The sequence below is a fragment of the Pteropus alecto genome, unplaced genomic scaffold, assembly GCF_000325575.1.
Source record: "Pteropus alecto unplaced genomic scaffold, ASM32557v1 scaffold224, whole genome shotgun sequence".
In the NCBI taxonomy this organism is placed as follows: domain Eukaryota; kingdom Metazoa; phylum Chordata; class Mammalia; order Chiroptera; family Pteropodidae; genus Pteropus; species Pteropus alecto.
Genome location: NW_006436289.1, coordinates 3,993,104 through 4,008,044, shown reverse-complemented (window position 1 = coordinate 4,008,044; position 14,941 = coordinate 3,993,104). Strand labels below are relative to the sequence as shown.

Here is a 14,941-nt window from a genome sequence, read left to right as displayed (position 1 = left end):
CCTCACTCAATCACAAGCCCTACTGGGATTCAACCACTGGGGTGTGTACAATTGCACAGAGAATTTGAAGTCAGGTTATACCAAAGTTCTATCTACAGACAGGACTAGATTGTTAAGCTCTGTATCAGCCCATTCTCTTCTCTTTCTACCCCATCTGTCTACATTCTTCCTGGTTTTATTCCTACTCTGCTCACCACCCCGCAACATCTTCCAGGACTTTCGTTCTACAATGAGAAAAATGGCTTTATATTCTCAGTCATGTCACTCCACTTCAAAATTGGGCTTGTCCCAAAGATGCCATTATTCTTAAAAACCACAAAAGTGTACTCTTATTTCCAAGTCCAATATCGGTAGATAATCCTCCAACATCTGCTTCATCTCCTTTGTCTATTCTCTATATCACTCAATTGCATCCTCCTCTTCCAGTCATCAAAGTTTAGAACTTCAGAACTATTTTCAAATCCTTTCACTTTCTTAACCATCCACATCCAATAAGGAAAAAAGTTTGTTGGACTCAGCCTCTGGGGTGCCATTTATAACCACCTCCTCCCTATCAGTCCCTATCATCTGCTCTAATCAAACTCCCATCACTGCTCACTTGGAACACTGCACACAGTCTCCCTGCCTCCAGAACTTGCCCTGTATCAATTCACTTTCATGCAGGTTTTCTATTTTTCTAAAACAACCAAAATTAAGCCCCTGACTCAATGAAGACTATCTGGTAATAATTCTTCTTACTCTTCTACCAGGTGACTTCAGTCAACATCCAATACATGGGACATTGGCTCTACCTTCAGAGTAAGTCAAGAATCCAACTTCTTCATTTCAATGGCCACCAGACTGGTAAAGGCCACCAGTACCTCTCATGTGGATGACTGCAGTAGCCTCCATAAAAGGTCTCTCCACTTGTATTCCTGCCCACTCCATCTACTCTCACAGCAGCCAGCGTGAGCCTTTTAAAACCCAGATCTAAGTGAGTTCAATACTCCTCTGCTCAGAACCATCAGTGACTCCCCATCTCACTCAGAAGAAAAGACAAGTTATCTCTCCAACCTCACTTCCAATGACTCTCCCCTCTGCTCCTAGCATTCCAGCTACCCAGGACTCCTTGATGTCCTGTGAACATCCCATCCCCATGAACACAGTCCCATTAAAGGTGTTGCCCCATGGTTTCCTCCACCTGCACTGTTCTTCCCCCTCACTCCCTTGCCTTCTGTGTATATGGCATTTGTTCCAATCTCATCTCCTCGGCTTAACATCATAGTTTACGTAGCAACCTGCTCCCATCTCTCCTACAGGAATTCCAATCTTTCTTACCCAGCAAAACCTCCACACTAAATACATTTAATTTTTCATGTAAGTATTTCAGAGGGCTGCTAAAAGGAAGTCCCAATAAAAAAACAAGACATACTGATATCATCATACATTCAAGGTCAACAACCTCACGTAGACCTTCAAATTTTTAGAAATCCTACTATTGTATTCTGGTGCCAATTGGTTTCCAACTGCCTGCAATAACTCTTAAACTTTTGCTCCATATAAAATCTGACTCTATCACTTCTCTACTCTCAGAAAATGGCTGCTTATTTCACAGAGGAAAAAATAATCTGCAGTCATCATTTCTTTCTTCTCCGTTCCCCTCTTACTCTCTTGCCCTTTTCCCATTCCTCCCTATATGTTCCTATATCCTATCCCCTCATGTTTTCTCAGAAACCTTGATTATCCCCTCTATCTATTAGTTCTGTTCAGTATCTTTCATAGGCATGAAGGTCAAAGGGGATGAGAATCCAGGGAGGTTTCTCAATTTCTCTAAGAAAGAACAAAGGTCCTTAATTCTACATACTCTCTTAAATTTTATTCTCAACACAGATGCCAGTGATCCTTATGTAATTACACAAACTGTTCTTTATGTAATTATATGGCTCATTCCCTTGCCTAATGTAGGTCTCTGCTTAAATGCCCACTTTATCAGAAAGGCCATGCCTAACCATCCTATAGAAATAGCACTTTCCCTCTCTAGGCCTCTCTTACCCTCACTTATTTGTCTTTATGACACTTATTACCACCTGATACATATTTTGTTTACTGTATTTTCCACCTTTTTCAAAGTAAACTCCATGAGAGTAAAGCCTGTTTTATTCACTGCTGTTTCCCCAGTGCTAAAACAGCAACAGGCATACAGTTAAGCAAGCCATGGATTTTATGTGTGGAAAGGGAGGGCTCCTTTACTGGCCGAGCAGCTGGCTAGATGTCAAGTACGATGACGGAGAATACCGGGGTGGAATCAGGTGCTGCATTGTGGCCATGTTAGGTTTAAGATGCCTGGAGATATTTCTCTTTAGAAGATTTCATCTACTCCCTTGGCTTTATCTCCATCTATGCTACTGAGTCCCAGAATTCTATCAGCAGCCCTGATATTTTTATTCAACTACAGATTTATAGAGTTAACTGTCTACATGGTATCTCCATGTGGCTCCTCAAATTCAGCATGTATAAAACAACTAAATCCCACTCTTAACACACACCCAAATTATCTCTCCTCCAGTATCAAATGGCATTACCATCTACCTGGTTACTCACACTAGAAACCTTGGGAGTCTTTCTCAGTTCTCTCCTGCAAATATCCTGAATCTAGTAGCTCACCAAATCCTGTAGATTTTATCCCTTAAGTTCCTCTAAAATGCTCTTAATTCTCTCCTTCCATGGCTTATGCTACTACTATATTCCAGGCCACCATCGTTACCTGCCTGGATATTTACAATAGCCTCCCAACAACTGATTTCTCCTTATTAACTCTTGTTCTGCTATAGTAACAGTATTCACTAAATACCGATACAAAACACCTACTCAACATGTTTACAACCACAGAAGATTTTGCTTTTAGTCTTGTCCAATTTAGAAACCAAAGTGTCTAAATCCAGAACACAAGAAAACAACGTCATGGGGAAAACTTCCCAGTTTTATATGTTTCCATTTTTTTTAAAGCTATGCTTCTCACATTTCAGTTTAATAAATTACAAAATTATTTCCAGATGTCACAGTTGTCTCCTAAAAACATCGTACCTGAATAACAGCACTAAACCAACATGTATTGCCAACATTTTTCAGCCCAACTGGCCAACCATCAACTCGCCTCCAGTCATTGGGATTGGGATTTTCACCCCAGACTTCACAGCGTTTTCTCTTTGAGCGTTTAGTTTCTGCAGAGGTTGCCTCGTGTATCCTGTATTGTGCCAACATACCACACATCAAGAAAAGAAAAAGTTAAAGAACAATACTGTATGAAGGATGTTGGTAACCTATAATAGGTAATTCAAAATGTCAGTTAAACTTTTTACTGGGTAATCACTGGCTATATAATAATTATAAGCTTATAATGTAAGTGAAAAGTAAGATTTAAACAGAGATGTTTAACAGAGATTATTACCAATAAGGTCCATGGCTTTGATACTTAATTGAATCTGAAGACTATTTATGGCTATCATATCAGTTTTAGATTTCGACAGCAGTGCCCTATCCCAGACTGTGTCATTGAAAGAGGCAAGAGAGACACTCTACTATAAATAAGAGATTCTGAACTGTCTAGCACACAAACTATGGTCCTGTGTTTCCCTGAAAGAAACAGCTCAACCATATGAGGGAATAAACATGTCTGGGAACTGACAGGCAACCATTGGAACTGGATATTTGTGGACAATTCCATATAATCACCAAATTAGTACCAATTCAAAAAATATATTCCCTGTTCACTTTTGAGACACAGTTGAGTCATAATTTCATTTTCAAATAGCCAGCAAATCCTCAAAGTTTACAAAAGCTCAAAGTTTAAAAAGGGCATACATATTTATTGGATACTTGACTAGGATGGGCTTTTTTCCCCTTCAATTAGCAATTATGAACTACAAAACCTGCAGGCTTCTACTCAAAGACCACAGGCTGCAATAAGACACTTATCATATTTGGCTTTTTCAAAAGTGAACCAGAATAAGCCAATGTAAATTTAAATTTTCTCCTAAAAGAAATTTCATTGAGGAGCTTGGCAGAACTGTTCCTCAGTGGTATTCACAGAGCTGTTGCCTTTGACCTACACACTAGTGTGGGAAATAAAGATTATTAATTAAATCAATAACCTGTTAAGATCTCTTCCATCAGCTTGAACTTTGGGGGACTCCAGGAGACTCAAAGCAATGGCAGCCTGAAGATCATCTTTGTTATCATGAGTAAGGTCTATTACTTCTGTAAGATAAATTGAAATTTAATTAGTCTACATGCAGGAAGCACTGTCTTTCTGTCTGTATTGCTGGAAAAAAAGTAAAAGCATTCGCAAAACTAAACATACTCCCTGCCTCTCACTACAATGGCTCATCTGTTTACCAACAATTTTGTTACTCTATGCTTGAGTTAAATGAATAACTTATAGTTATTGTAACATTAAGATTAGCTAACAGTGCAGTAATAAACAGCTGCTAAAAGGCAATGAATCAAATATCCCCTTTTGCAGTCTTATTCCAGAGTCAAAATTTATCCCATTGCTGTAGGTTAAATAGTCTCTTTATTTATCATTGTAAAACACTGGCTAAATATTGAACATTCAAGAATGGATATTTCCAATATCACACAAACTATTCTAGAGAACAGAAGACATACTACTCAACTCATTTTATGTGGTTGGCATAACACCTTGGTATATCTCAAACTAATAAAAAACAGTAAGAGAAGGGGCAAAGGACAAACTCGCATATGATCATAGATGTAAAAAAAACCTAAACAAAACATTAGCAAAGAGAATCCTAATACGTACAAAAAAAGATTATATAGTAAGACAAAATTGAGTTCACTATAGGAATGCACATTTAATGTTAGAAAATAGACCAGTAAAATTCACTATCTTAACAGTTAAAGAAAAAATGATAAACTCAACGGATATAGAAAGTATTTGATAACATTCAACCTCTATTCAGGATAAAAACTTCAAGCCAATTAGGAAGAGAAAAGAATATTCTTAGGCTGAGAAAGACTATCCATGAAAAGCCCATGGCAAACTTTATACTTAATGGTGAAATGTTAAACACAGTTCCTTTAAAACCAAGACTGAGGCAAAGATGTCTACTATCAGGACTTTTATGCACTATGGTTCTGAAAGTTCTAGTCAGTACAAAAAAAATATTTTTTTTTAAAAATGTGAAGACTGGAAATAAGAAACAAAGCTGTCGTAATTCACAGGTAATGATCGCCTAAAAGGGAAATCCAAAATAATCTATAAAAAAATGAAGTTAGATAAAAGATCCATGTACAAAAGTTAAGCGAATTTCTATATATGAACAATGATAAACATTTAATTTAGAAAGAAAAAACTCTATAAAAACACAAAACTGTAGTAATCAAGACTGTCCTACTGGCATAAGGACAAACATATAGATAGATGGAACATAATCGAGACTTCAGAAATAAACTCTCATCTTTATGGTCAAGGGGTTTTCATCATAAGTACCAAAACAAATCAATAAGGAAACAATATCTTTTCAACAAATAGTGCTGAGACAACTGGATATCCACATGCAAAAAAATGACTTTTAATCCATAGGCCTCATACCATTTACAAAAAATGAACTTACAGTGGATCAAGCCCTCATAATAAGAGCAAAAGCTACAAAACTCTTGGAAAGAAACACAGATGTAAATCTTTGTGACCTTGGATTAAGCAATGACATCTTAGAGATGACATCCAAAGCACAATCAAACAAACAAACAAACAAACAAAAACAGATAAATTTGATATCAAAATAGAAAACCTTTGGGCTTCAAAGGACACCATCAAGAAAGTGAAAAACCACCCACGCAATGGGAGAAAATTTTTGCAAATCACATTACCTCGTAAGGGATTTATACAGAACATCTACAGATCTGTAACTAAATAATAAGAAAAATAGCTCAACTTTTAAAATGGGCAAAGAATTTGCATAGATATTTCTCCAAAGATATAAACACTTGAAAAGATGCTCAACATCATTAGCCATGCACAAGTAACATAAACCAAAATAGCAAGCAGCAGCCTTGTTTATAACAGCAAAAAAAAAAAATAGGAAGCAACTCCAAAGTCAATGAGTACTAAACTGTGGTATATTCAGATCATGAAATACTACACACTAGTGAAAATAAATGAATTACAGTTATTAACTTCAACACGAATGAGTCTCAAAAAAAAAAAAAAATGTTGATCGAAAAAAGTCACTGTGTGCACCAAAGACATATACAAGAATATTCATACCAGCATTATTCAGAATAGCTCAAAATTGTGAACAGTTCAAATATTCATTAATGCCATCTGACCCAGCTGATGGTTCCCTTCTCCTAGAAGCCTCCTTGGCTTCCAGAGTACCACTCTCCTGGTTCTTTTGGTCTTCCTCCAAACTCCCTCGACACTCTTCATCTCCCCGGGCATCCCAACACTGGGAGTACCCACTGCTTAGTCATTGAACCTTTTCTCTTTTCCATATCCACTTCCTTAGAGAGTTCATCCAGTCTCATAACTACACACCATTTATAAATTTATGATTCCAAGTTTTACCTATCTCCAGCCCAGATCTCTCCCCTGAACTGCACACTTGGATCTCCACTGCCTTTTTGATACTCCACTTGAATGTCTAGCAAGCATCTCAAACTTAATATTGCCAAAACCGATCTCTTCATCTTCCACCCCAAATGTGCTCCACCTGCAGTTATTTCCACACTTTCAACTCCACACTTTCAACTGCTTAGTAGAAAAAAACCTAGAGTCACCTTTAAGTCCTCTTTCTTTCATATTGCTTATTTCCTTTGTAAGGAAATCCTATATAGTAAGCACTTGTCATCCCTCCACCACTCCATCCTGGCCCATGCCAACATCAATAGCCTCCTGACTTGTCCTGGACAATATGCTCTGACTCATGCTCACTACCAGCTCTCCAACATTTGTTTTCAGCATAGCCATCAGAATGATCCTTATAAAACAGAAACCAGTTTACATCATTCCTCTCCTCCAAACTCTCCAATGGCTAGCCATCTAACTCAGACTAAAAGCCAAGCTCTGCATGATCTGCCTCCTATTCCCTCTATGGTCTCATCTCTTCCTGCCCTCCTCATTCACTAAGCCCCAGCTCTGGCCTCCTTGCTGTTCCTTATATTCCGATGTATATTCCAATTTTAAAGCCCCACACGACTTACTCCCTCACCCCTTCTCAAAGACCTATCCTATTTAAAATCGAATCCCCAGAACTCCTTTTTTCATTTCTTTCATCATCCTTTACTTTTCTATACAGTGCTTATGATGTTCTAATATGCTTTATAATTCATTTATTTATTTGTTGATCTCCCCATGAAAAAATAAGCTACATGAAGGCAGGGATTCTGTTTCTTCTATTCATTTCTACTACTTAAAGGAGTGCTTGGTACATAGTGGGTGCTCGCCAAGTAAGTGCTAAATGGATGAATGAATGAATGAATCCATTTAAGTCCTTAAAATTGTACCTGGCACATAGTAATGGTTCAATAATTAGTTATCATTACCCTTATTTCCAAAGGGTTGATGTAATTGATAGGAAACTCACGACACTCATCTCTTATTTGTGCAAGTTCAGAGCAGGACCAAGACAGGCAATACCTACTTGCTAATATTTCTTTATTGGCAGCACTCCCCTCTACTTCAGAAGGTTCTGTAGCAACCGTGTCTTGACTGGGCTCCTTAACTCTTTCATCAGTGAGAAGACTGACTGCCAGGGTGATATCACCATTACTGGCCTAAAGAGAGGAAAACAATTTCAAAAGTAAAGTTTCACATTTAAAATAAGTAGCAAATTAGTTTTTTGGTTATAACTTACTACCCTGGTGACATGCTGAGCAAGTCTAGGCAGAATCCTGGGGTAGAAAGTAGGGGAAAAAAAGTATGGTGGAAGATAGCAAGTCTACTATGCTTAAAGCATATATCAAATTCTTAGCTACAAGAAGGCTGTTACTATGCTCTAATTTACCACAACATGCAAACGAGAATGAAATTTTATGGAGATTTGTTCTCACTGCTTTGATTGCTACTATTCTTGATTTCATAGAATAGCTAAGGCATGATTTATCAAAAAGGGGCTTGGCAATTAACAGAGATTCTACATGCAGTCAATAAAAACACCAAGCAGTTACCATATTCTATAGCGGTGACCATATTTCTATTTGTTTTTAATTTTTATTAGAAAAACTTTCTAACATTTACAACAATAGAGGGAATGTATAATTGAACCCCATGTACCCATCACTCAGCTTCAACAATTATCAAGTCATGGTCAGTCTGGTTTTATCCATTCTGCCTGCCTTCTTCCCAGATATGTTGAAGCAAATCCTAAGCATCTTATTAGTTCATCAGTAAACATTTCAGCATGTATCTTTTAAAAAATATAACCTGCAATGCTATTATCACACCTTGAGTAAGTAATAAGTTCTTAAACTATCAAATAACCATTTCAAACTTCCCTGACTCAAATATTTGTTTGTTTGAGTCAGGATCCACACAAAGTCTATAAAATGTAAATGGTTGATAAGTTTCTTAAACCTTTTTTACCCTGCAAGGTTCCCCCATGCTCCCCATCCCCAATTTCCTCCACTCCCCTTATAATTTACATGTTGAAGATAATGGGTCATTTGACCCATAGAACTTCTGTCCTTAGATGCACTTTCATTTTGGCATAAAAATAGTTTGAACTGACATAACTATGATATGGACAACTGTTTTAAAGCATGTTGATCAACAGAAGCCTTGAAACTAACCTTCAGCGCTTCCTGAAGGAAGGAAGGGTCTTGAATGCCTGTGATTTCTCTCAGCTGATTTAACAGCATTTGGGAGCTCTATATTTGAGAAACAAAACAAACAAAAACAGAGACATATGTTAGTCAGAAAGTAAACCTGGATACATTTAAAAAGCACAAGCTTCTTGGATAACCAGGCCTGAGACTTGCATTTTTACTTCAAAGAACTGATAACATCCAAGGTATTGATTTTTGTGGGGGCAGGATCTCCCTGGAATGTGCCATCCTGCCATGCAGATTATTTTGAGCTAAAAACAATTAAAGCCCAACAAACTTAGGAAAAGTTATCTCTCCCTTTCCTACGCAAAAAGATTCAGATAGAAAAACCTGCTTCAAGAAGAGAACCTTAGCATAATCAACTTAGCATATCCACTTTAGCACATGTGAATTGTGTCCCCTTGTCTACCAGTCTCCTAGCAAGAATGTTTGCCACTTTCTTCCTTGTGAATTGTCTATTTAATTGCTTATTTTCTCTTTGAAATCCCAGATCCTTCCATCCCTTTCTCCTTCGTGCAAAATGACATCTATACCTCATTTTGCAGCAGTATTTGGAATTTTCACACTTGTGCGAATTCCCTGTGTATACATATTAAAATTTGGCTTTCTCCTGTTAATAATGTGCTGTATGTCATTTGAATTACTCCAACAGCCAGAAGAACTAAAGGAGCTAGAGGGAAAGTTTCTCCAGCCCCAATGCTGTCACTTATTCTGAAACACCAAATCTATTACTCTTTTAAAAGCTTACTCATGAAAAATGCTTTGGGCATTTGTGAAAGAAATATGAGTAAACAGTAAAACTACAAGTATATAAAACATTTAAATGTAATATTCTAGCCTTAAGGAATGTTTAAAGTGTCTCGGGTTTTTCTTTCTGTGAGCAGTACATAAATAGGTCATATACAGAGTCCAGGGAATTTGCATGTACGTGAAGATGTGCTATTTTAAGCTTCGCCACACATGCCATTCGTGTGTGTCATTTTTCACTGACAGTAAGTTTCCAATCATGTAATTAACAAATGATACCACCAACATCATATTTAAAATTTTAAGTTTGATTGCTTAAAATGAAATATAGATAAAGCTAGAATGTTTTGAATTATAAATAAAATTCCCAGGGGAGTAAACTATGGAATGTTTTCTCTTCATTGATCTGAATCATGAAAAAAACCTATCTTGTGGTAACTTCCACCTACTGTAAGATCAGTTTATAATCCTTTTTCATTTAGATGAATGTGAAAAACGAAACAGTTCAAATTTAATTCATTGAGAAGAAATCTAATTTATATCATTCCTAAGGTCATCCAAGAATTACTGATTCAATACTTAATGTTTCACCATTAACTGTCTTTCAGTTACTAATACATCTCCAAGAGGCTGTCTACATTCACTGCCAGCTGGAATAGAAATAGTATCCTGTGTTCTTCAACAGCTGAGGGCCCAGTGCAACACTTAAGTATCACACAACTAGAAATAACTAACTGAAACATCCCTGTACAGTCCTTCTGTTCTAGTCACAGGCCACAGTCATAGGCTAGAAATGGAACCTGATCTTGCTGAGAGCAGCAGTCTTTGAGGCTATGTCTTGTCAAAGAAACTCGTTATGCACTGGGAGAGTGACTATCAGACTAGCAGGTGTCCAGATTTAGCCTTGGCAAAAGCTGAAAACACAAAGCATGTGATTTTTAGAAAAGTAAAATATTAAAGTTTTCTCCAAACTAATTCTAATTCCATTTGATTTTGTGTAAAAGTACGTGAATCTGTATCTCTCAATCATATGCAATTTTATAAGAAACCAAAACCAATATACACCCCCCAAAAAAGTGCAATAATATTGGAAGGGGGAATAGAGTAGCATATTAAATCTAAACTGAAGCCAAGAAGGTAACAATGGGATAAACAATCACATCTTCACCTCAAATTACTCTATATATCAACTCACATTTAGGATTCACAGAAAACAATCCCATTAAAAATAATTACATACACTGCTTACTTTTAGCTAGGTATTCTAAACACTTCATATATATTATCTAATTTAACCTTCATCACAAACCTGAGATGGATAGTATGCCCATCTGACAGAAAACTGAGGCATAGAGAAGTTAAGTAACTTACACAAGGTTATTGCTAGTAAGGGATGGAGCTGAGATTTGACCCCAAGCTGCCTGACTCCAGAGTCTGCACTCTAACCTCTATGCCATGCTGTATCTGAGAAGACAAAGAAAAGAAGCAAGAATACCTATTTAATGCAAAACAATGCAAATATTTTATTCTTGTATTTTGATCTTGACCTCTGCATCTTAATAAGTCTTATTTTTTCCCAGCCTTTATATAATCACAACTTTGATTACTTAATAATACAATCAGTTCTAAATAAGCTATCATCAAGAAAACATAATATTTGAGGTAAATACTATCTTTAACTGAATCTAAGGTGATATATTATAAAAACATTGTTTTATGCACCAATAAAAGAAAAATAGTTGCCCCTTAAATCTATGACGCAATGCCTTCATGACATGACAGTCCTAGGAGACACATGAATTGGTCACATCAGCTTTTTGTAGCTCTTATTTATGTTAAGAAATACAGCAATTTCCTCTGCTTCTAAGTACACTGCTTGGCATGTATTAGGCCAGGAGTCCCCAATCCCTGGGCTGCAGACCGGTGCCTGGCTGTGGCCTGTTAGGAACAGGGCCAAACGCAGAAGGTGAGCAAGTGAAGCTTCACCTGTATTTGCAGTCACTTCCCAGCCTAGTCATCACCGCCTCAGCTCCAGCTCAGGCATTAGATTCTCATAGGAGCACTGGTCCGAAATGGCAAAAAGGTTGTGGACCACTGTGTTAGGCAATTCTTTTGCGTATTTCTCAATAACAAAACTTCATATACCTGTGGCATCCTCTTTTCTTAGGTCTCATAAAGCACTTGATTACTACTTTGCGAGAAAATCTGAAACTGCAAAGATTTTGCTTTACATAAAATCAAATTTATATTCTGTGGTTCTGTTTCTATGCCTTTTTAGACATTTTTTTTTTTTCATTTAAATGCTGAATCACAGTATAATCTTTTAAAAGACATTTTAAATGGCAAGTCAACTAATTGTGTGGTACCCATAACTCAACTGTCCTGACAGTAGAAACAGCTATGACCAAACCCATACATGTGCAGATGATAACCACATCACATCTGCTACTTGCATACAGTAAATGTATGGAGCATCTCAATTTCAGAGAGCTCAGAATGCCAAATAAATGCAGTCAATGAAATATGGTATGCAAATATTAAATAATTTACTATTCATTATATTTGGCCTTGGATTAAAGCCCCATTCTCCTCTCCCCGCTTTATAACAGGTAGCAGCGGACATCAATACATCTAGAATAATATACTCAGGAGAGGAAAATAAACTTTTAAGTTTCCCCTTTTTAAAAGCTAAGGGCAGAGATGATAACTTTATAAAATCATTTTGTACACCTCTAAGAACAATGTTCTTCATGTAAATTCAAATCCGAATTCCTCATCTTGCCAAAGACCATTACCAGCTATTCCTTATTTCACAAACTCATCCTCTCATGCCTTAAAGTGTTACTTCTATTATCTCTAGTAATACCTTCTACCTTTGTTTAACCATAGAATGCCAATCTACAGTCAAGGGTTATATTCATCTTATTCTTTAAAGTTGTTCCCAAGATCTCTGGTCCTTACTATTCTAACCCCTTTCTAACCTCATATGTTGAGGGAATGAATGAGCTTGTGAATGAATGTGACTGTCTTTATCCAGTATTTCTTATGTGGTTCTCTAATTGTTTTAAAAATGAAATTCTTGCCTCTGTAAAGGCAAGAATTATACAACATACTACCTAATTTGAATTATCCATAGGACAGTGCTCATAACAATTTCAACATTACTGAACACCTTCTTTGTGCCAGGAACCTTAGGTGCTTCACATACATGTAATCCTTGTAATAACCCTAAAACGTTAAGAAGCATCTTCATGGCGGGAATTTACAAAACTTATTTTGTCATCATATATTTTGAATTAAAAGATAAATCAAAGATAACCATTGAGTATGAATAATAAATTTCACAAGGATTAAGCTATGTTGTTGACACATAAACAACTTCTATGACATGACTCAATCTTATAATATTTAACTAAACCTAATTTTTCAAATAGTACCCACAACCCAAAACCTAAGTACGATATATTAAATGTTAATTTTAAAGTAACAAACTAAGCTCATTGAGATCCTACTGTATTACTAACTCATAGTTTCTCCTGGAACTTCACAGGAAGCTGGTTTAAATATTAACTTCACCATAACGACAATGCTATCTATTATAGTACACACCCAACATGAGACAAGACAAAGCCTGTGCTCCAGTCATGATCAAGTCAAATAATTGGCAAGACCCAACAGGTCTGCATTTCCTTAGTTAAACCCACATTGTTTTCATAAAACAAAAAGTACTCTCTTTTCTTGCCCAGAGGCAGTGAAGAAAAGAGGTACACGTAAATTTCTAGAAAGAAGGAACTCAAGCTTTCTGACTTCAGCTACTTGGTGGTTTTGGTGCAATCCAGTCTTCTCAGGAGTAAGGTTTACAGCAAAGACAATAACACATCTAATAATAAGCAGTAAACAGGATTATTCAGGCAATAAAAACATTAAGCTATCAAATTTCTGAAATAAACAATAACTGGCCTAATTCTACTGCAACTAATTAAAACTCTCTTTGATCATATGAGGCAAATTTGTGAGACTACAAATTAATTAAGAGTTTTCTCTTTATAAAACACTCAGTTTAGCATTGGGATGAACTTTCTAGACTATTCCATTCCTCTAAACAGGAATGCTACTTTCATCATCCTAATGCACACATTTCCTGATCTCAATTGTCTATTCTTACAAAGACATTCTACATTTAAAGCTAAGTAATTGATAAATGTTCCTTTATTTACTCCAAAAAACTACCATGTGCCTAATAAAATTCCCTCCAAAATTATCCAAGAAAGTATCCAAGAAAAGTAAAATAATAATGTTATGAGTCAATGAAAATATATAGCAGCAACTCCAGAAATCCAGGACAACAAGGTCTTAAATGCATTCTGAGACTGCCACTAACTTTCCAACTTCCACAAAATAAGGAACAGTCTCCATAGAGCCCTGGTGTTTTTCAGTTTTTCTTCCAGTAACAATTCTATGTTGGTCCAATTTATTCATAAAGCAGAAACCTAACATGTTGATGAGAAAAAAATTCTGAGATGACCTAAATTAAAATTAGAACAGGCTGGAGTAAAAGAAAGAGATAGACAGTTAATTGCTGTGGACCAGCTCTGACAAAAGACTACTCCCATTCTTGTACATCTATTGGAATTTAGGATTAATTTCCAGGTGGCTATTTCCTCGATCATCCAAAAGAAAGAGCCAGGTGTCATCATACCCCAGGAGCCTCCACTTCTTATGCACACATGAAGTGCTGCTGCCCGCACCTAATCCACAGGACTAGACACTTCTTTCTGCGTGCTGCACCTATCCCAGAATTAATTAGCCTTGTTTCACCTTCTCCTATCGCCTTTGTCTACAACTAATGTAAATCCTTTCAGAACAGCTTACATCTTTCTCCCCACTTCCCCACTTGATGTATAAAAACGCTTGTGAAACTGGGACAACAGACATGTCTTTCCTACCTAGCTGTGCTGCTGTGGTTTAGACTCCATGCTCCAAGACCTGTCGTCTTCTGTGTTTTTGGTTTTTGCTAGCAATGGCCTAATAAACTCTAACAAAGACAGACTTTTAGCAGTGGAAGTTAAAAATTTTTTGTTAACAGTGCCATAAGAATGACTCTCTAAAAATGACAAAAAGCAGGGTTTTTTTGTGGCTACAACTAAATTCCCTGAAAAAGGCTACTTGATAACTTATTTCAATGATGCAAATATTAGGTACAAGATGAAAATGACTCTTTTGGCTCATCAACTGGCTTAAAAGTTTTTAAAAAGGATTAAAAACTTTTAAAATTTAGCAACACTTGTATGGTATAGAAGGGTTTGAACTGGAAGTAAAAGAAAAAAGGAACTAAGCATTATTTACTTTTAAATGTTTTCATCTCTTT

The 14,941-nt window shown here is 36.5% G+C and overlaps 1 protein-coding gene across 3 annotated transcripts in view; it reads right to left on the bottom strand.

Annotated features, from left to right (window-relative positions):
* Positions 1-11,037, bottom strand: part of USP28 (ubiquitin specific peptidase 28) — a 40,437-nt gene extending 29,400 nt beyond the window's left edge. For all 3 annotated transcript variants that reach the window (XM_006912799.3, XM_006912800.3, XM_025047471.1), the window contains exons 1-5: positions 10,945-11,037; positions 8,791-8,868; positions 7,644-7,776; positions 4,131-4,236; positions 3,064-3,223 (exon numbers count right to left, since the gene is read on the bottom strand). In XM_006912799.3, coding sequence (XP_006912861.1) covers positions 3,064-3,223; positions 4,131-4,236; positions 7,644-7,776; positions 8,791-8,859 — 468 coding nt within the window. In that variant the 5' untranslated portion in view covers positions 8,860-8,868; positions 10,945-11,037. The remainder of the gene's footprint in view (positions 1-3,063; positions 3,224-4,130; positions 4,237-7,643; positions 7,777-8,790; positions 8,869-10,944) is intronic.
* Between the last annotated feature and the right edge of the window lie 3,904 nt (positions 11,038-14,941).